At 43.9% G+C, this 21,223-nt stretch overlaps 1 protein-coding gene across 3 annotated transcripts in view; it reads left to right on the top strand.

Annotated features, from left to right (window-relative positions):
- MAST1 (microtubule associated serine/threonine kinase 1) overlaps positions 1 to 21,223 on the top strand; it is a 188,728-nt gene that overhangs the window by 123,287 nt on the left and 44,218 nt on the right. For all 3 annotated transcript variants that reach the window (XM_077470390.1, XM_077470389.1, XM_077470388.1), the window contains 6 exons: positions 2,096 to 2,234; positions 3,700 to 3,832; positions 5,102 to 5,267; positions 5,506 to 5,607; positions 10,121 to 10,243; positions 11,021 to 11,130. In XM_077470390.1, coding sequence (XP_077326516.1) covers positions 2,096 to 2,234; positions 3,700 to 3,832; positions 5,102 to 5,267; positions 5,506 to 5,607; positions 10,121 to 10,243; positions 11,021 to 11,130 — 773 coding nt within the window. The remainder of the gene's footprint in view (positions 1 to 2,095; positions 2,235 to 3,699; positions 3,833 to 5,101; positions 5,268 to 5,505; positions 5,608 to 10,120; positions 10,244 to 11,020; positions 11,131 to 21,223) is intronic.

Raw genomic sequence — 21,223 nt, 5'->3', positions numbered from 1 at the left:
CAATGTATTGGCAAAGCAACAGGTTCCCTGTAATACTGATCCACTTATCATCTTTTGTATGTTGATGCATATTCCTTATACCAGATTGTAGCTGATGATGCATGTTTTTAGGTTTTGCTCATTTTAATGTGGAAATAAAAATGTAATTTTATGGACTGTGGGGGTTATTTACAAAAGGCAAATCCACTTTGCACTACAAGTGCACTGCAAGTGCACTTGGAAGTGCAGTCGCTGTAAATCTGAGGGGTAGATCTGAAATTGGGGGAAGTTCTGCTGATTATATCTTCCAATCATGTGCAAGCTAAAATGCTGTGTAGCACTAACCCCCGAAGGAGCTGCTGGTTTTATTATTACCGTTACCTCTTCTGCTCGCCTCTTCATCCTAGGGGAGTCCCATGGAAAGTAGCCCAAATGAAGATATATCAGACACGTGGCCCTTTTTGAAGATTTATTTAGGGGTAACACCAAAGACACCAAAGCAGACACCAAAGAAAGACACAAGACACAGCCCTTCAACAGAGGGTTAGAGGATAAGAGGGAGTTCAGGCACCTGGTAATTGCGGGTTAGAGGTATCAGTCAGATCCAGAGGACAAACAGCTCCACAGACTGGATCCACCAATCACCGGATAGGCCCCTCTCACTTGACCTAGCAGCCGATGAGATGCCAAACAAAGTCTCTGCCACAGACTTGTTAGTTAAACTTAGTGGTTCTTGAGAGTAGATGCGCAACAAAGTCTCTGCCACAGACTTGTTAATGAAAGTTAGTGGTTTTTGAGAGTAGATGCACAACAAAGTTTCTGCCACAGACTTGTTAATTGAACTTAGAAATGCTTGAGAGTTTTTAGGAAGAACTACCATACAGTACCAGATTCTTTCAGCTGACCCGGCGATACTGTAAGGATATTGATTCCGGGATGCGTCCTCAAACTGAGTTTCTAGGCTCCTCCTCCAGCCTAGCGTTCGGTCCTCCACTGGAAAAGTCCTCCCCTGGATCCTTCAGCTTTACTCGTCTTCTCCCCGCAGGCGAGACAGCACAGGACGACCCCTGGATCAGTAGGCCCCAAGACATTCCTGGGCCTACACTCTCAGTTGCAGAGCCTCGGGCCAGCAGGCCGGAGGCGCAGGACCATGTGTCACAGACCCCAGGCCAGGAGGGGTTGGGATCACGGACCCCAGAAACAACGGACGAACCCAGAAAAATGGCGTCTGTACCTTAAATACCCTTTCTCAGAATGCGCAACAGGGAAACCACACCCACTGAACCATTTCTGAGCAAGAGGCGGAATTCAATACATCCAGCCTGCTGCTGTTCCACACCCACTGACGGTGATAGCGACACCTACGGTCAGGTGGGAATCGGTGCAACCCAGCTGAACTGGTACAGAAACCAGAACTTTAGAGACATTAGTCTGAGCCAAACTACAGCTTCAGATAATTACATTTAAGAAAAAAACAATAGCGTTTGCTCATCAGGAGCAGGGCGCTACAGCTGTTTTATATTTTCCGTGCATGCCCCCCTTGGATTTACAGCGACTGCACTTTCAAGTGCACTTGCAGTGCAAAGTGGATTTTCCTTTTCGTAAATATCCCCCTATGTCTTTTTTTGATTTTTGTTCTGGCACATAAATCCCCTTTCTCTTCCCATTGCCCCCTGTTGGTAGTATAGTATATGGGAAGTTTCTATTCTCCATTTTAATAGTGCCCCACCGTAATGCTTACCTTTCTTTGCTCTCCTATTTTACAGATAGTTTAATAAATAAAAATAAAATTGTGTAAAAGCTTAAAAACATAAAAAATGTATCCATAGATGCTATGTAGGTATTGCTATTGAGCTGTGCCATAAGAGAGGGAGCAATACAGAGCTTACAACTGCCTCTTTGCACATGTACTGTTATATGGGATAACAAAAGGAATAGCATGGGTCACTTTAAAATAATCTTTATGTTTAGGTATCAGTCCTCTATGAAGTATTTAGAATCCCAGCCTGCATCCTTTGCAGTTTGCCTCCTGGTTCTTGATTGATGGGGTGTTTGTATAATTTTTGTATTAAGTGTTTTCTGTACTCTTACTGATGCTGTGTTCTGTCCTTGGCAGGGGGTGACTGTGCCACACTTCTGAAGCACATTGGTGCCCTTCCACTGGAGATGGCACGGCTATATTTCGCTGAGACTGTATTGGCTTTGGAGTACTTGCACAATTATGGAATAGTTCACCGTGACCTGAAACCTGACAAGTAAAGACCAGTCTGTTCATACAGTATAATTGTGTACATACAAACAAGGAATTTTTAGCAACAGTGGATTATTTTTTAAATACCTCTCACCCACCCATATGCAAGAGTCAAGCTGTGGCGTACTTAGCAAACTACAAAAAACATGGGGAAAGTAATGGGGTCGCTTGAACGACAGACCTGCTAGAAAATGTATTATATTAATATAGTGTTTGAAACAGAAGTGAGTTGACAATTTGCAGGAAAATAAATGGCAGGGCATGAGCTACAAATGGGCTATCACATAACCTATGTAGGCAACATATGGGTAACCATTATAAAAATTGGATTTTTGTACCTACCTTAAAACCCTTTTCTCAAAGTTCAATGAAGGGCACAGCACTCTTCTCTCTGACTGAAGGACACAGCACCCTCCCATCTTCTTTGTTTGTTACCAGTTGTTCTACTGCATTTTGATTAACTGAGCTGCCTCTAGCATATGGGGTGTTTGACCACCATCAGTGGCCGCCCCTAGGCTGTGCTTTTGTTTTTTTTGTGTGTCATACAGAAGATCTTGGCTGTACCCTTCAATAAATGAAAAAGAAACCCAGACAGCAAACGGGCAATAATTACAATGTGGGCAACAAATCGGTAAAGTGACAATATTTGCTCATATCTCCCAGCACCAAATCTGCCACCCCTACCCAGCACAAATTGACTTTCAGCAAAAATTTTCCACCCACCATGCAAAAAATGAATCAGACCTCAAAAGCAGAGCGGTGCCTAGTGCAAAACAAGGTGAAGTCCTCCCAACGCCCTCTCCTTTGTGTCATGTGACACATCAGAGCCAAGGAGGAGCCTACAAGGACTTCCCTCTGCTCTCCAGGGGTATACACAGGGCAGACACTACTATGTGGTTGATCTTGCAGAGTTTTGGACAAAGTAAACTTTGACATCACCTGGAACCCCAAAGTGTTAATGTGCAGGGGCGGCTTTTCTGGCCCAGGTCACTTTTCCCCTGCCTACTCTTATAGAGCACTCTTCAGCGGGCTGTACCAAGGGCAAAGCACATGGGCCACCCTGCTGTTGCTATACCACTGCACTAGTTTTTTTTATAGTCATGAATATAGCAAAGGTGTTGCAAAACTGTAGTTGTAATGGGTAAGAACCACCTACTGTACACACATTATACACATACTTACTATTCAGTCTTTACACAGTCTAACACATTTGTGGGTATAAAATCATCTTCTAGATCATATACACATTGTTTAATGCTTCTATCAGTGCAATGAGTAAGGAAAGACATGTAGACAAAAGACAAGGCTGGACCCTTTTCACAGGTCAGGCCCAGTAGTTGATGTTCACTCTGAAACCTTTTGCTTCCACAGTGGTATATATCATTATGTATAATCTGTGTCTTTCTCTGTTAATGTCTGACTTAAAGTATCTTTACTCCTTTCTGTCTCTTTTCTTTTTCTCACTTCAGTCTTTTGATTACTTCCATGGGGCACGTAAAACTAACTGATTTTGGCTTATCCAAAATGGGGCTTATGAATCTCACCACCAATTTATATGAAGGACATATCGAGAGTGAGGCCAGAGAATTCCTGGACAAACAGGTGATAATAAAGGGTTACTTTAAATTGTCAATGTCACCCTGTGGTAGGAGGGACAAGCTCCATGATGCACATAGCTTCCCTTGTCTGTGTCACCCCGTGGTGGGAGGGACAGACTCCATGTCACAATGCTCCTCCTGTCTGTGCCACCCTGTGGTTGTAGAGACAGACTTCATGGGTGGGAAAGACTTTTTACATACCGTATATACTCGAGTATAGGCCGACCCGAATATAAGCCGAGGCCCCCAATTTACCCCCAAAAAAACTGGCAAACTTATTGACTCGTGTATAAGCCGAGGGTGAGACATGCCTGTCCATCCCTGTGTGTGTGTCCGTCCATCCCTGTGTGTCCGTCCATCCCTGTGTGTCCGTCCATCCCTGTGTGTCCGTCCATCCCTGTGTGTCCGTCCATCCATCCCTGTGTGTGTGTGTGTCCATCCATCCATCCATCCCTGTGTGTGTGTGTGTCTCCATCCATCCATCCATCCATCCCTGTGTGTGTGTGTCTCCATCCATCCATCCATCCATCCATCCCTGTGTGTGTGTGTCTCCATCCATCCATCCATCCATCCCTGTGTGTGTCTCCATCCGTGTGTGTGTGTGTGTGTGTGTGTGTGTGTGTGTGTGTGTGTGTGTGTGTGTGTGTGTGTGTGTGTGTGTGTGTGTGTGTGTGTGTGTGTGTGTGTGTGTGTGTGTCCAGCCTACCTTTGTCCCGAGCCTCCGTCCCGTGCCTTGCCTCCTTGCCTCCGTCCCGTGCCGGGCCTTGCCTCCTTGCATCCGTCCCGTGTCGTGCCTTGCCTTGCCCCCGTCCCGTCCCGTCCCGTGCCGTGCCGTCCCGTGCCCTCTTCGTCGGCGGCCATTGTAAGTTCAAAAGCTGCGCCGCCGCCTTCGCCTGTGATAGGCGGAACACTGAATTTCCCAGCAGCCTGTGTTCCGCCTATCACAGACGTCGTATCATCCTCGTCCGTAGTACGAGGATGATACGACGTCCGTGATAGGCGGAACACAGGCTGCTGGGAAATTCAGTGTTCCGCCTATCACAGGCGAAGGCGGAGCCGGAGGCGCGGCTTTTGAATAGAATGGCCGCTGTCTGTCTGCTCGACACGCTGATCGAGCGGGCAGACAGCGATGACTCGAGTATAAGCCGAGGGGGGCACTTTCAGCCTCAAAAAAGAGGCTGAAAATCTCGGCTTATACTCGAGTATATACGGTAGTCTGTTTTTTTAATAGAAAGGTAACAACTACAGGAACATATTTTTTCTTGTATCCTAGGTTTGTGGGACCCCAGAATACATTGCTCCAGAAGTAATCCTGCGGCAGGGATATGGAAAGCCTGTGGATTGGTGGGCAATGGGCATTATACTATATGAGTTCCTGGTGGGCTGTGTCCCTTTCTTTGGCGACACCCCTGAAGAGCTGTTTGGTCAGGTGATTAGTGGTGAGTATCTCTTATGCTCATGTCTATCATATGTTTGGCATCTGTACATTTCTCTGCTGTCTTTGTCATATTTTAGCTCTCAATGTATTTTGGCAGACTGGTTCAGAATTTGAGCAGATATGAGAATAGGGAGTTTTGATGGACTTGTAGTTAAACTTGTTTGATTTCCTAAAAAATGTGATAATATATATGTCATGCTTACTTCTCTTGTTAATTCTCCTTGTTTCTTCTCTTCCAGATGACATAGTGTGGCCGGAAGGGGAAGAAGCACTTCCAGCTGATGCCCAACATCTTATTTCTAGCCTTCTGCAGACAGATCCATTACTCAGACTAGGCACAGGTTAGACATATTGGGGTAGATTTACTAAAACTGGAGCACTCAGAATCTGGAGCAGCTGTGCACGGTAACCGATCAGTTTCTAACCTTGGCTTGTTCAATTAAGCTTTTGAGAGAAAAACCTGGAAGTTGATTGGTTTCTATGCAGAGCTGCACCAGATTTTGCACTTTCCAGGTTTAGTAATTCAACCCAATTGGGTCAATGTTCCTAGTAAACTGGCTTGCTCTCCACAGTCCTAAATAACGATTTATATAACACCTTTTTCTAGAAGCCAAACTACACATATTTTACAATACACTACATTCTCAAATTCTCAGGTCCATGTGTCTTGGTTCACTGTAGAATTTTTCCAAATGCATATTAACCTCCCTGGCGGTATGATTCAGTCTGGAATAAGGTGCTGAAAGCGGTACAATTATTTTGCATGGAAATCTGGCTTTTATTTTGTAGTCCTGTAATTCTTAGGAATAACGTTCTGAAATCTCTTCAAACCAGAGTCTAGCGGACATCCCGGGTATGATAAAGTTTATAATATAATAAAGAATAATAAAAATTATTGAATAATGTAATCAAATCCAAAAAAAGATGAAAAAGGGACATGTTTTGGTTGCTATGGACAATCTCCAAATTACAAGCAGTAAAAAACAGTATTTATAATATAAAAGTGCATGCAGGGCATTGCACAGACCACTAGGGACAAAGGGGGTGTGTATTTTTTACTACAGCACTGTAATCTGTAAGATTACAGTGCTGTGTGTCTTTTGTGTCTTTTTACATTTTTGAATTTGCCGCCGTTCTCCGCTCCCGTGCGCCGTAACGTCGCAGGGAACGGAGCTCGGCGGCATTCGGCACTGTGAATCGAGCGCAGGACGGCTCGATCACACAGCGCGGCGGACATCGCTGGATCCAGGGGACAAGGTAAGTGACGTTACCTGTGTCCTCCCCTGCATCGAGCGGTGCAAGCCCGAGTCTGGCTCGGGGTTACCGCTATTGTAATGAAATTCCCAACCCGAGCCAGACTCGGGATTACCGCTAAGGAGGTTAACAGTTACATAGTTAGTGAGGTTGAAAAAAGACACAAGTCCATCAAGTCCAACCTGTGTGTGTGTTTTTATGTCAGTATTACATTGTATAGCCCTGTATTCTATGGTCGCTCAGGTGCTTATCTAATAGTTTTTAAAATTATCTGTGCTCCCTGCTGAAACCACCGCCTGTGGAAGGGAATTCCACATCCTTACCGCTCTAACAGTAAAGAACCCTCTATGCAGTTTAAGGTTAAACCGCTTCTCTTCCAATTTTGATGAATGGCCGCATGTCTTTTTAAATTTTCCTTTTGCAGAAAAGTTTTATCCCTATTGTGGGGTCACCAGTACAGTATTTGTACATTGAAATCGTATCCCCTCTCAAGCGTCTCTTCTCTAGGGAGCATAAGTTCAGTGCTTGCAGTCTTTCCCCATAGCTGAGATCCTCCAGTCCCTTTATTAGATTTGTTTCCCTTCTCTGGACCCTCTCCAGTTCCAGCACATCTTTCCTGAGGACTGGAGGGAACCCAGAACTGGGCTGCATACTCCAGGTGCAGCCGGACCAGAGTCGTGTAGAGCGGGAGAATTATAATTTTATCTCTGGAGTTAATCCCCTTTTTAATGCATACTAAAAATTACATTGGCTTTGCTTGCAGCAGCTTGGCATTGAATGCCATTGCTGAGCCTGTCATCTACTAGGACCCCCAGGTCCTTTTCCATCCTCGATTCCCCCCAGATGTTCACCCCCTAGTGAGTAGATTGCATTCATGTTTTTGCTACCCAAATGCATTATTTTACATTTTTCTACATTGAACCTCATTTGCCATGTAGTTGCCCTCCCCATTAATTTGTTCAGATCTTCTTACAAGGTTTCCACATCTTGCAGATAAATTATTGCCCTGCTTAGCTTAGTATTGTCCACAAATACTGAGATTGAGCTGCTTATTCCATCCTCCAGGTCGTTTATAAATAAATTAAATAGGATTGGACCCAGGACAGAACCCTGGGGGACCCCACTTTCCATACTGGACCAATGCAAGTACTCCCCATTTATCACTACCTTCTGAACTTGCCCCTGTAGCTAGTTTTCAATCCATGTACTCACCCTTTGATCGATGCTGACAGACCTTAGTTTGTACAGTAAACGTTTATGGGGAACTGTATCGAATGCCTTTACAAAAGCCAGATATACCACGTCTACGGGCATTCCTTTATCTAGATGGCAGTTCACCTCCTCATAGAAGGTTAATAAATTGGTTTGATTGATTCTCGGATTGATTGAAGGATGTCAGGCGAAATGAGGCCAACACGGCCACCCATGGCTCAAATTTTGGTTGGGTTCATCAGGGACTAGCTGACATTTGCTTTGGGTATGGCCAGCTTTAGGGGCCATTTACGCTACAAGTGGATTGGGCAAGTGCTAGGACCCTTTCTTTGTGTTAAAGCTCTTTTTACTGCTTAATAAGAATATGCAGATACTGTCATAACCATGGACTGGACACATGTTTACTTTATTAACCCCTTTGAGCTGGCTCTTTAAGGGGTTTCTAATGTCGGGAGGCAGGGCGGGGTTTATGGTCATGTGACTGCTGTAATTGGCTGTCCCGGCATTAACATGGTCGGAAAGTTCCCGATCGCAAGGAGAGTTCAGGGGCTTTCCGTTAGCCGCCTATAACTGTGTCGGGAGTGCGCAGGGCTTGCGCTCTCGGCACAGCTGTGTCTGCAGCGTGGAATGCAAATATGCGACCATTCAGCTCCAAGGCCCACCTGCCAACAGGCCGCATATTTGTGTACAGTCGGCGTGAAGGGATTAAACATGGCACATAGCATAGCTAAGACCGAAAAAGATCAAGTGCTCTTTTTTACTTTTTTTTGTTTTTTGTTTTTCCTTTTTTTGTCTATTTTTGTTTTTAACCTTTTTTGCTGATTATAGATTTATGTTTGCCCAAAGCATGTTCAAATGCAAAAACAATAACCTGCTTAACAGGCACTGAGATATGCAGAATGCTTTTTTTAGTGCTATTTGAACTGAAAGTGACGAGAGAGTTCAGGGCATTACAAACTCTACTTCTCATGTCTATCTATCTATCTATCTATCTATCTATCTATCTATCTATCTATCTATCTATCTATCTATCTACTGTATCTCTCGTACTTGAATAATCTTTTTGTGATATTTCCTGAGATGCCTCATCGGCTGATGGCAGGCAATAGCCCAATATCAGCTTACACTGGGTGATAGGGGACCCTTAAAGTGGTTGTAAACCCTTACAAACCACTTTGACTTACAGGTAAGGCTAGATTAAGGCTTACCTGTAGGTCCAAAAAATATTTCCTAAACCTATACGGTTTAGGAGATATTTACCTGAAGACAGCCACCGCTGTCTACGGCGCATGCGCCGTAGATAGCGGCGCACAGGCGCACTGGGTAAGCCACAGATCGCGGCGATATGCCGCGAGTGTCGGCCCCCGTGCGCATGCGCGGGAATGACGTCATCGCTGCTCCGGCGAATCACAGCACCGGAGCAGCGAGACCCACCAAGAAGATGGACGCTCGGAACTACAGGGGACATCGGTGACATCGCTGGCTCCTGTGTCAGGTAAGTGACACATAATGGACTACTATGCGATGCATAGTAGTCCATTATGCTTTACCTTTGCAGGGAATCAAAGAGGAAGTAAACCCATCAGGGTTTACTTCCTCTTTAAGAGAAGTATGGCCAACAAACTTTGACCATACTTCCCCTTTTACAGTACTATCTTGATCGGTAATAAGGTCACAGTGGAAGTGCAGGGTTCTATGTATGTATAAAGTGTAATAGAACTATATTATAATCATAGACAATGGTGGCTATTTACTAAAGGAAAATCCACTTTGCACTGCAAGTGCACTTAACGTTTCCACATGATTGGATGATAAAATCAGCAGAGCTTCCCCTCATTTCAGATCTACACCTAATGCCCCGTACACACGACCAGACTTTTCAACATCAAAAGTCTGACGGAATAATTCCGGCAGACCATTCGATCGTGTGTGGGCTGCAGCGGACTTTTGATTTGCAAAAGTCTGACAGACTTTAGAAATGGAACATGTTTCAAATTTTTCCGACAGAACTCTGCCGGACCCAGAAATTCGCTCGTGTGTATGCTAGTCTGACGGACTAAAACCGACGCTAGGGCAGCTATTGGTTACTGGCTATGAACTTCCTTATTCTAGTCCAGTCATACGTCATCACGTTCCAATCCGTCGGACTTTGGTGTGATTGTGTGTGGCCAAGTCCGTTCATTCGGAAAGTCCGTCAGAACTCTGTCAGAACTCCGTCAGAACTCCGTCGAAAGTCTGCCGGACTTAAGTCCTGTCGTGTGTACACGGCATTAGATTTATAGCAACTGCACTTCCAAGTGCACTTGCAGTGCAAAGTGGATTTTCCTTTCGTAAATAACCCCCCATTGCGTGTGTTTTATGTGTTTTCCTGTCTTCTTGTTCTCTCAGGGGGTGCTGTTGAGGTCAAAGCACACAAATTTTTCACAGATTTGGATTGGAATGGGTTACTGAGACAAAAAGCTGAATTTATACCTCATCTGGAGGCTGAAGATGATACAAGCTACTTTGACAGTGAGTATGAGAAAATGTTCGTAATAGCCACAAAGGAGGGTTAGGAAACAGGTGATACACTCAGGAGCTGGGTTACTGCAATAAGATATAGACAGAGAGAAGGACTTTGATGGTACCGTATATTACCTGGCATTAAGCAGTCAAAGGTAAAATTATTAAATGGTTTTTATTACAAAAGATACAGTATCTCACAAAAGTGAGTACACCCCTCACATTTTTATAAATATTTTATTATATCTTTTCATGTGACAACACTGAAGAAATGACACTTTGCTACAATGTAAAGTAGTGATTGTACAGCTTGTATAACAGTGTCAATTTGCTGTCCCCTCAAAATAACTCACCACACAGCCATTAATGTCTACACCACTGGCAACAAAAGTAAGTACACCACTAAATTGGGTCCAAAGTGTCAATATTTTATGCGGCCACCATTATTTTTTGGCACTGCCTTAACCTTCTTGGGCACAAAGTTCACCAGAGCTTCAGGGTAAGGAAACGGGTGATACACTCAGGAGCTGGGTTACTGTAATAAGACATTACAGGGGTAATAAGACACTCAGGAGCTGGGTTACTGTAATAAAATATTACAGGGGTAATAAGACACTCAGGAGCTGGGTTACTGTAATAAGATATTACAGGGGTAATAAGACACTCAGGAGCTGGGTTACTATAATAAGATGCTGGGGGGGGGGGGGCGGGGGGGTAATAATACATTTAGGAGACGAGGATAATGACATTACTTTACTCTCCTTTAATATTTATGTATCTCTTTAGCTCGATCAGATCGTTATCAGCATATTAACTCTTATGATGAAGATGATACAAATGATGAAGACTCTGTAGAGATTCGTCAGTTCTCATCCTGCACTCCACGGTTCAGTAAGGTAAGCCTAAAAATATTTTGTAGGTTCAGTATTTCCTAATGTGTAAATGTGCAGAGTACCATTATTGATAATGGGACAGGATACACAGGTTATGCATTTGCTCTCTTACCTGTAATGCCGCGTACACATGATTGGAATTTCCAGCGGACCAGAGTCCGTTGGACAATTCGATCGTGTGTGGGCTCCAGCGGACTTTTTCTTCCCAAAAGTCCGGCGGACCTAGAAATAGGATTGGCTTCAAATTTGCCAGCCAGACTCGGCTTTTAGCGGACAATCTGTTCGTCTGTATGCTAGTCCGATGGACAAAAAAAACGATGTTAGGGCAGCTATTGGCTACTGGCTTTGAACTTCCTTATTCTACATCATCACGTTCGAATCCGTCTGACTTTTGGAGTGATCGTGTGGGGCCAAGTCCGTTCGTTTGAAAGTCTGGCGGACCTCAGCTGCAAAGTTCGTCAGATTGTCCGCCGGACCAAGTCTGTCAAAGTCCGGTCGTGTGTACGTGGCATAATAATTCAGCCTGAACAAGTGATAGTGCTGGAAATGAGGTGGTATTGCAATGCATTTAACACGTGTATTTGGGATGTGTTTCTTCCATGTTGAAAGGCAGTGCCTGTTTTTTATTTTTACTGATCTTCATATTCTGGTAGATGTGGGGGTTGCCAGAGGCAGGCATGACCTATCCAGATAAAAGCCCTGAATCCAGACTTACCATGTACTTTCCCTTCTCAAGAGGTGGGCTATATGTACTTTTCCTTAAAAGAAACGTCCACTCATAGAAATAAAAAAGCTGAAATGTTTGACCTTTTAAAAATGCTGGTTGCCTGTCTGTCTCAGTATTTTAACACACAAACCTAGATAAGTATGCAGGATAGAAAAGTAATTGTACAAGCAGAGCTCCCAATCTGCATGCTTGTTCCCATTCAGTAACTTATAAAGTCCTAAAGCAATTGGATCAGCATGATAGCTGGGGAACTACTACTTTCAGAAGGAGAGGTAGTAGTGGCAGCCCCTGTACATCCTCACTACAAGGTTCCTTTAAATCTGACTATACCAAAGGGTTTACAATTCTGTTCAGCTCATCCTTTGATCCAAGCATGCACCCCTGCCATATAACATACCAGGTTTGACTTGACTTTATTCAATTTAGAACTCACCAGTAAGCTGTTGGCTGGAAAATGCAGGAGAAGAGGAACACTGATGAGATCATCACTCTGTTCCCTCCTTTTGTTAGCAAGCTGCCAGTGCTAGAGTGACAGTACTATGCAAACTGTAGAGTCGGGTTGGGTCATACTGCTGACCCTCCTCCTGAATCCTGTACATTCAATTACATAGAGGTAATAGAAACATATTACAGTTACTAACATAACAGACTATAACCCGAGTTATGTTATTAAACATTAAAGAGGAAGTAAAGGCAGTTGAAAAAATAAAATAAAAAGGGAACCTGCAAGGCAAAGGCATAATGAGCTAGTATGCATAGCATACTAGCTCATTATGAATAAGTTACCTGAGAACGAAGCCCCCAAAGCGGTCCTCCGTCTTCATGTCCGCCGCTGCCATGGATCCCGGAGTGACTTCCGGGTCTCGCTGCTTTGGTGCTGTGATTCACCGGAGCAGCGATGATGTCACTCCCGTGCATGCACACGGGAGCCGACACTCGCGGCGTATCGCTGCGAGCTGTCTTTTTGTAAATATCTCCTAAACATATAGGTTTAGGAGATATTTCTTGGACCTATAGGTAATCCTTAATCTAGGCTTACCTGTAGGTCAAAGTGGTTTGTAAGGGTTTACAACCACTTTAAACCCATTCAAAGCAAATACAACTCAGAGCATATGAAAGGCAGCAACTTTACCCAATAATATGTAAACGCAGAAAAGCAGAATGTTGCCACATACAGTATCTCACAAAAGTGAGTACACCCCTCACATTTTTGTAAATATGTTATTATATCTTTTCATGTGACAACACTGAAGAAATGACACTTTGCTACAATGTAAAGTAGTGAGTGTACAGCTTGTATAACAGTGTAAATTTGCTGTCCCCTCAAAATATCTCAACACACAGCCATTAATGTCTATACTGCTGGCAACAAAAGTGAGTACACCCCTAAGGGAAAATGTCCAAATTGGGAGGAATTGGCCATTTTTCCCTCCCCAGTGTCATGTGACTCGTTAGTGTTACAAGGTCTCAGGTGTGAATGGGGAGCAGGTGTGTTAAATTTGGTGTTATCGCTCTCACTCTCTTACTGATCACTGGAAGTTCAACGCGGCACCTCATGACAAAGAAAAAAAGATGGATTAGTCTATAAGAAGATTGCCAAGACCCTGAAACTGAGCTGTGGCATGGTGGTCACGACCTTATAGCGGTTTAACAGGACAGGTTCCACTCAGAACAGGCCTCGCCATGGTCAACCAAAGAGGTTGAGTGCACATACTCAGCGTCATATCCAGAAGTTGTCTTTGGGAAATAGACATATGAGTGCTGCCAGCATTGCTGCAGAGGTTGAAGGGGTGGGGGGTTAGCCTGTCAGTGCTCAGACCATACGCCGCACACTGCATCAAATTGGTCTGCATGGCTGTTATCCCAGAAGGAAGCCTCTTCTAAAGATGATGCACAAGAAAGCCCACAAACAGCTTGCTGAAGACAAGCAGACTAGGGACATAGATTACTGGAACCATGTTCTGTGGTCTGATGAGACCAAGATAAACGTATTTGGTTCAGATGGTGTCAAGCTTGTGTGGCGGCAACCAGGTGAGGAGTACAAAGACAAGTGTGTCTTGCCTACAGTCAAGCATGGTGGGGGAGTGTCATGGTCTGGGGCTGCATGAGTACTGCTGGCACTGGGGAACTACAGTTTATTGAGGGAACCATGAATGCCAACATGTACTGTGACATACTGAAGCAGAGCATGATCCCCTGCCTTCGGAGACTGGACCGCTGGGCAGTATTCTAACATAACGACCCCAAACACACCTCCAGGACAACCACTGCTATGCTAAAGAAGCTGAGGGTAAAGGTGATGCACTGACCAAACATGTCTCCAGACCTAAACCCTATTGAGCATCTGTGGGGCATCCTCAAACAGAAGGTGGAGAGGTGCAAGATCTCTAACATCCTCCAGATCTGGGATGTTGTCATGGAGAAGTGGCAACCTGTGAAGCTCTGGTGAACTCCATGCCCCAGAGAGTTAAGGCAGTGCTGGAAAATAATAGCGGCCACACAAAATATTGACACTTTGAGCCCAATTTGGACATTTTCACTTAGGGGTGTGCTCACTTTTGTTGCCAGTGGTTCAGACATTAATGGCTGTGTGTTGAATTATTTTGAGGGGACAGCATACTTACAATGTTATACAAGCTGTACACTCACTACTTTATATTGTAGCAAAGTGTTATTTCTTCAGTGTTGTCACATGAAAAGATATAATAAAATATTTACAAAAATGTGAGGGGTGTACTCACTTTTGTGAGATACTTTATATCTAATAAAACACAGGGATGTAATCAAATCCAAAAATTTGCCAGTTCTCACAAATTAACTTCTTTATTGCATTAGCCCATCCATCATTTTAGTATTGCAAATATCCATGCTGCAAATTCACATTAAAAGACATAGCCATATATCATCACCAACATGTCTATACTGGTTGAGTGCTAACTAGAGTTGGGAAAAATGGTGGGCACTGTGGTATCATATGAAATGGGGGGGGGGGGGGGGGGCACACATGAAGAAATTGAGGGTGATTTGTGTTGTAAGGGGGAATATGGGGTGCTGTAGGGGGTACGTTTTGTTCTAAGAGGGGTCTGCTAAGAGTGGAGATTTAGGGGGATATGTGTTGGGAGCGGGATAGGGGGAGGGAGAAGATTTGTGGTGGAGGAATTTAAGGGGAATTTGTATTGGGAGGCAAGGGATTTCAGCAGGAAGGGGGGATTTATGCTTAGGTGGCAAGCATGCAGACTAGTGCTTTTGTGGGGCGACTTTTGCTGACACATAATGCTCATACATCTTGGGGGGGCATGTTTGCCATGGGCTCTAGACGGCTTTGTCCCGGCACTGGTGCTAACCATCCTCAAGCATCAGGGTTTGCTTTATTACATCTCATCATTTGCCCGTGCTTAGCCAACATGGTCCGGTATCCTGCAATATTGACACAAAGATTGTAGGGTATAGGGTGAAATCCACAACTGATCAATATTAGTTCACCCTGATTGACGTATCCATACACTGCAATCACCTTACCAGGGCTAAGAACTGCTACTTATCCTTATGTACAGTATATGCTAAATTCCTTCTTGAACACTGCTCAGGGCAATGCACATTCATAACATTGTATCCTGCACCAGCTGTCATGAAACACGGCTTTGTATTGTTTTACTGACAATCAGCAACAATGTATTCAATTCACTGTCACTCTGTGTCAGTAATCATATATAAAAAGACTATTCATCATCCACCTACATGTAAAAGTTTTGGAATCATTGCCCACCATATCATATCAGTGAGATCACTTACTGCTTAGCATCAGTCTTAAAGAGGAAGATTCACTTTCAAACCACTTTGACCTACAGGTAAGCCTAGATTAAGGCTTACCTGTAGGTCCAAGCAATATCTCCTAAACCTACGGTATATGGTTTAGGAGATATTTGCCCGAAAATGGGCACCGCTGTCTACGGCGCATGCGCCGTAGACAGCGGCGCGCAGGCGCACTAAATGCGGCAAGTCCAAGAATGGATTTGCCTAATTTGTCGACTCCCGTGCGCATGCGCGGGAGTGACGTCATCGCGGCTTCGCCGAATGGCAGCGGCGGAGCTGCGAGACGCGACTCCCGTGCGCATGCGCGGGAGTGACGTCATCGCGGCTTCGCCGCTGTCATTCGTCGGAGCTGCGAGACGCCACCAGCAAGATGGATGCGGCGGACTACAGGGGACAGCGGTGACTTCGCTGGCTCCTGTGTCAGGTAAGTGACACATAATGAGCTACTATGCAATGCATAGTAGTCCATTATGCTTTACCTTTGCAGGGAAAAAAAGAGGAAGTAAACCCATCAGGGTTTACTTCCTCTTTAAGCCCTGGTTCACACCGATGTGATTTCTCATGCGATTTGACAGTTCAAATTCGAATGACAAGTCGCATGACAAGTCATGTCTCATTATAAGATGAGTGTTCGCTATTTATTAATAATGTTTATTATTATCCAGTTATCCCAGCTTATTCTATATTTTTATTGTTTCAAGTTGTATAGTGGTGTACCTTGAGCTAAACATTTTCTTTTTTTAATCTTTATTTTTTTTTGAGCTGCTTTGAGTTTAGCTTTATAATGAAGCAGCAAAATAAAATGCAGTATTTTATATAACCACAAGGTGACAGTGGAGGCTATCTGATCTGAACCAATCCACTGCACCAGAGTTTATACTATAAAGATATAAAATTTTTATTTTTTTGTGAAGATTCACCAACAAGTGGGACACAATTGTGAAGTGGAACGAAATCTATTGGATAATTTAAACTTTTTTAGCAAATAAAAAACTGAAAAGTGGTGCGTGCAAAATTATTCGGCCCCTTTACTTTCAGTGCAGCAAACTCACTCCAAAGTTCAGCGAGGATCTCTGAATGATCCAATGTTGTCCTAAATGACTGATGTGTGTAATCAAGTCTCTGTATAAATGCACCTGCTCTGTGATAGTCTCAGGGTTCTGATGAAAGCGCAGAGAGCATCATGAAGACCAAGGAACACACCAGGCAGGTCCGTAATACTGTTGTGGAGAAGTTTAAAGCCGGATTTGGATACAAAAAGAGTTCCCAAGCTTTAAACATCCCAAGGAGCACTGTGCAAGCGATCATTTTGAAATGGAAGGAGTATAAACTTTCAGCTCAGACAAGTAGAAGACTGATCAGAGAACTGCAGAGAACTACAGCTGAGGTGGGAGAGTCTGTCCATAGGACAACAATCAGTCGTACACTGCACAAATCTGGCCTTTATGGAAGCAAGAAGAAAGCCATTTCTCAAAGATATCTATAAAAAGTCTCGTCTAAAGTTTGCCACAAGCCACCTGGGAGAGACACCAAACATGTGAAAGAAGGTGCTCTGGTCAAATGAAACCAAAATCGAACTTTTTGCCCACAATGCAAAACGATATGTTTGGAGTAAAAGCAACACAGCTCATCACCCTCAACACACCATCCCCACTGTCAAACATGGTGGTGGCAGCATTATGGTTTGGGCCTGCTTTTCTTCAGCAGGGACAGGGAAGATGGTTAAAATTGAGGGGAAGATGGATGCAGCCAAATACAGGATTATTCTGGATGAAAACCTGTTGGAATCTGCAAAAGACTTGAAACTGGGATGGAGATTTATTTTCCAACAAGACAATGATCCCAAACATACAGCAAAATCTACAAAGGAATGGTTCACAAATAAATGTATCCAGGTGTTAGAATGGCCAAGACAAAGTCCAGGCCTGAATCCAATCGAGAATCTGTGGAAAGAGCTGAAAACTGCTGTTCACAAACGCTCTCCATCCAACCTCACTGAGCTCGAGCTGTTTTGCAAGGAAGAATGGGCAAGAATTTCAGTCTCTCGATGTGCAAAACTGATAGAGACATACCCCAAGCGACTTGCAGCTGTAATCGCAGCAAAAGGGGGCTCTACAAAGTATTAACGCAAGGGGGCCGAATAATTTTGCACGCCCCACTTTTCATTTTTTTATTAGTTAAAAAAGTTTCAAAAATCCAATAGATTTCGTTCCACTTCACAATTGTGTCCCACTTGTTGGTGATTCTTCACAAAAAAGAAAAATTTTATATCTTTATGTTTAAAGCCTGAAATGTGGCAAAAGGTTGAAAAGTTCAAGGGGGCCGAATACTTTCGCAAGGCACTGTGTGTGTGTGTGTGTGTATATATATATATATATATATATATCTATATATATATATATATATATATATATATATATATATATATATATATATACATATACAGTTGTGCTCATAAGTATACATACCCTGACAGAATTTATGGTTTCTTGCCCATTTTTCTGATAATATGAATGATAACACAAAAACTTCTTTCACTCATGATTAGTGTTTGGCTGAAGCCATTTATTATCAATCAACTGTGTTTACTTTTTTTAAATCATAATGACAACAGAAACTACCCAAATGACCCTGATCAAGAGTTGACATACCCCAGTTCTTAATACCGTGTATTGCCCCCTTTAACATCAATGACAGCTTGAAGTCTTTTGTGGTATTTTGTGGATGAGGCTGTTTATCTTCTCTGATGGCAAAGCTGCCCATGCCTCCTGGCAAAAAGCCTCCAGTTCCTGTAAATTCTTGGTCTGTCTTGCATGAACTGCATGTTTGAGATCTCCCCAGAGGGGCTCAATGATATTGAGGTCAGGAGACTGAGATGACCACTCCAGAACCTTCACTTTATTCTGCTGTAGCAAATGACAGGTCTACTTGGCCTTGTGTTTTGGATCCTTGTCATGTTGGAATGTCCAAGTACGTCCCATGCGCAGCTTCCTGGCTGATGAACGCAAATGTTCCTCCAGTATTTTTTGATAACATACTGCATTCATCTTGCCATCAATTTTGACAAAATATCCAGTGCCTTTGTAGCTTACACATCCCCAAAACATCAGCGATCCACCTCCGTGTTTCACAGTAGGAATGGTGTACCTTTCATCATAGGCCTTGTTGACTCCTCTCCAAATGTAGCATTTATGGTTATGGCCAAAAATCTAAATTTTGGTCTCATCACTCCAAATTTCTTTGTGCCAGAAGGTTTGAGGCTTGTCTCTTTGCTGTTTGGCGTATTGTAAGCAGGACAATTTGTGGCATTCGCGTAATAATGGCTTTCTTCTGGCGACTCGACCATGCAGCCCATTTTTCTTCAAGTGCCTCCTTATTGTGCATCTTGAAACAACCACACCACATGTTTTCAGAGAGTCCTGTATTTCACCAAGTTATTTGTGAGTTTTTCCTTTGCATCCAGAACAATTTTCCTGGCAGTTGCGGCTGAAATTCTAGTTGGTCTACCTGACCGTGGTTTGGTTTCAACAGAGCCCCTCACTTTCCACTTCTTGTTTTGAGTTTGAACACTGCTGATTGGCATTCTCAATTCTTTGGATATCTTTTTATATCCCTTTCTGTTTTAGACAGTTCAATTAAATTTTCCCGAAGATCCTTTGACAATTCTTTTGCTGTCCCCATGACTCAGAATCCAGAAATGTCAGTGCAGCACTGGATGAAAGATGCAAGGGTCTGTCAGGAGTCCAGAAGTCCATAGAATGCATTAAGGTGAAAAACCATGAGACCTTACAACTCCTTTAAACTGGGTGAGGAACAGCCAAATGCTGCTACTAAGGTGAGGTTGTAGAAGACAGTTTTGTGTCACAGGTCATACACCATGGCAAGACTGAGCACAGCAACAAAAGACAAGATAGTTATACTACATCAGTAACATCTCTCCCAGCAAAGATTTCAAAGCAGCCTTGAATTTTAAGATGTGCTTCAAGCTTTTTGGAAAAAGGACAAAGAAATAGGCAATGTTAAGGATACAGTGGTCGGCCAAGGAAAATTTTAATGCAGCAGTTGAAAGACACCTTATGCTTACTTCCCTTTGACATCCGATGATGTCCAGTAGTGCCATCAGCACAGAACTTGGGGAAACTGGTAGGACCCAGGTACACCCATCTACTCCGGAGAAGTCTGGCCAAAAGTGTCCTTCATGGAATAATTTCGGGCAAAAAGCCATACCTCTGATATGGGAACAAGGCTAAGTGTCTCAACTATGCATAAAATCATAGGAACTGGGGTGCAGAAAACTGGCAGCAGGTGCTCTGGACTGGTGGGTCAAAATTTGAAATATTTGGCTGTAACAGGAGGCAGTTTTTTCACCAGAGGGCTGGAGAGCAGTACAACAATGAGGGTCTGCAGGCAACAGTGAAGCATGGTAGAGGTTCTTTGCAAGTTTGGTGATGCAATTCTGCAAATGGAGTCACAAATTTGGTTAGGATCAATAGTGTCCTCAAAACTGAAAAAATGGCGGCAGATACTTATCCATCATGCCATACCATCAGGGAGGCGTGTGATTGACCTAAAATGCATTCTGCAGCAGGACAACGACCCCAAACATACAGCCTATGTCATTAAGCACTATCTCCACTGTAAAGAGGAACAAGGAGTCCTGGAAGTGATGGTTTGGTCCCCACAGAGCCCTGATCTCAACATCATGGGGTCTGTCTGGGATTACATGAAGAGACAGAAGGATTTGAGACAGCCTTCATCCACATCTGTGGTTAGTTCGCCGAGATATTTGGAACAACCTACCTGCCCAGTTCCTTCAAAAACTGTGTGCAAGTGTACCTAGAAGATTTGAAACAAAGGGAGGGGGGTCACACCAAATATTGATTAGGATTTATCTTCTGTAGTGATGGACGAACTTCCGACGGGACGTTTCGCGAACGCGAAATGCGAACGGACCCAAACGTTCGCGAAACCGACCGTTCGCCGCGGGCCCCATTGACTTCAATGGGAGGCGAACTTTGCAAACCTTCATGTCGAATTTGCGGCCACGTGGTAATTATTAGGGGGTAAAACGTAGTCCCACCATCTGGACAATGACATAATACATGTATGAGGTGAATTTGGGATCGATAACTACAAGCATTTTTATTTTATTTGGGAAATTGTTCTAACAATTCAGGACTATGGAGCTAATGAAGGCAATGGAGGAGAGGGAAGGTCAGGGACCAGGGTAGGCAAAGAAGAGGGTGCAGGAGATGATCACCAGCAGCGTGACATACCGGAATGACACATGCACCGTGATAGAGGCATCTGACAGCAGCACCGTAATACAGAGCACTGACAGCAGCACCGTGACATACAGCGCTGACAGCAGCACCGTGACATACAGCGCTGACAGCAGCACCGTGACATACAGCGCTGACAGCAGCACCGTGACATACAGCGCTGACAGCAGCACCGTGACATACAGCGCTGACAGCAGCACCGTGACATACAGCGCTGACAGCAGCACCGTGACATACAGCGCTGACAGCAGCACCGTGACATACAGCGCTGACA

This window comes from Lithobates pipiens, unplaced genomic scaffold (genome assembly GCF_037356315.1).
Source record: "Lithobates pipiens isolate NorthernLeopardFrog02 unplaced genomic scaffold, aLitPip1_a1.2 Scaffold_8, whole genome shotgun sequence".
NCBI classification, from domain to species: Eukaryota; Metazoa; Chordata; class Amphibia; order Anura; family Ranidae; genus Lithobates; species Lithobates pipiens.
This window is presented reverse-complemented; position numbering and strand designations above follow the sequence as displayed.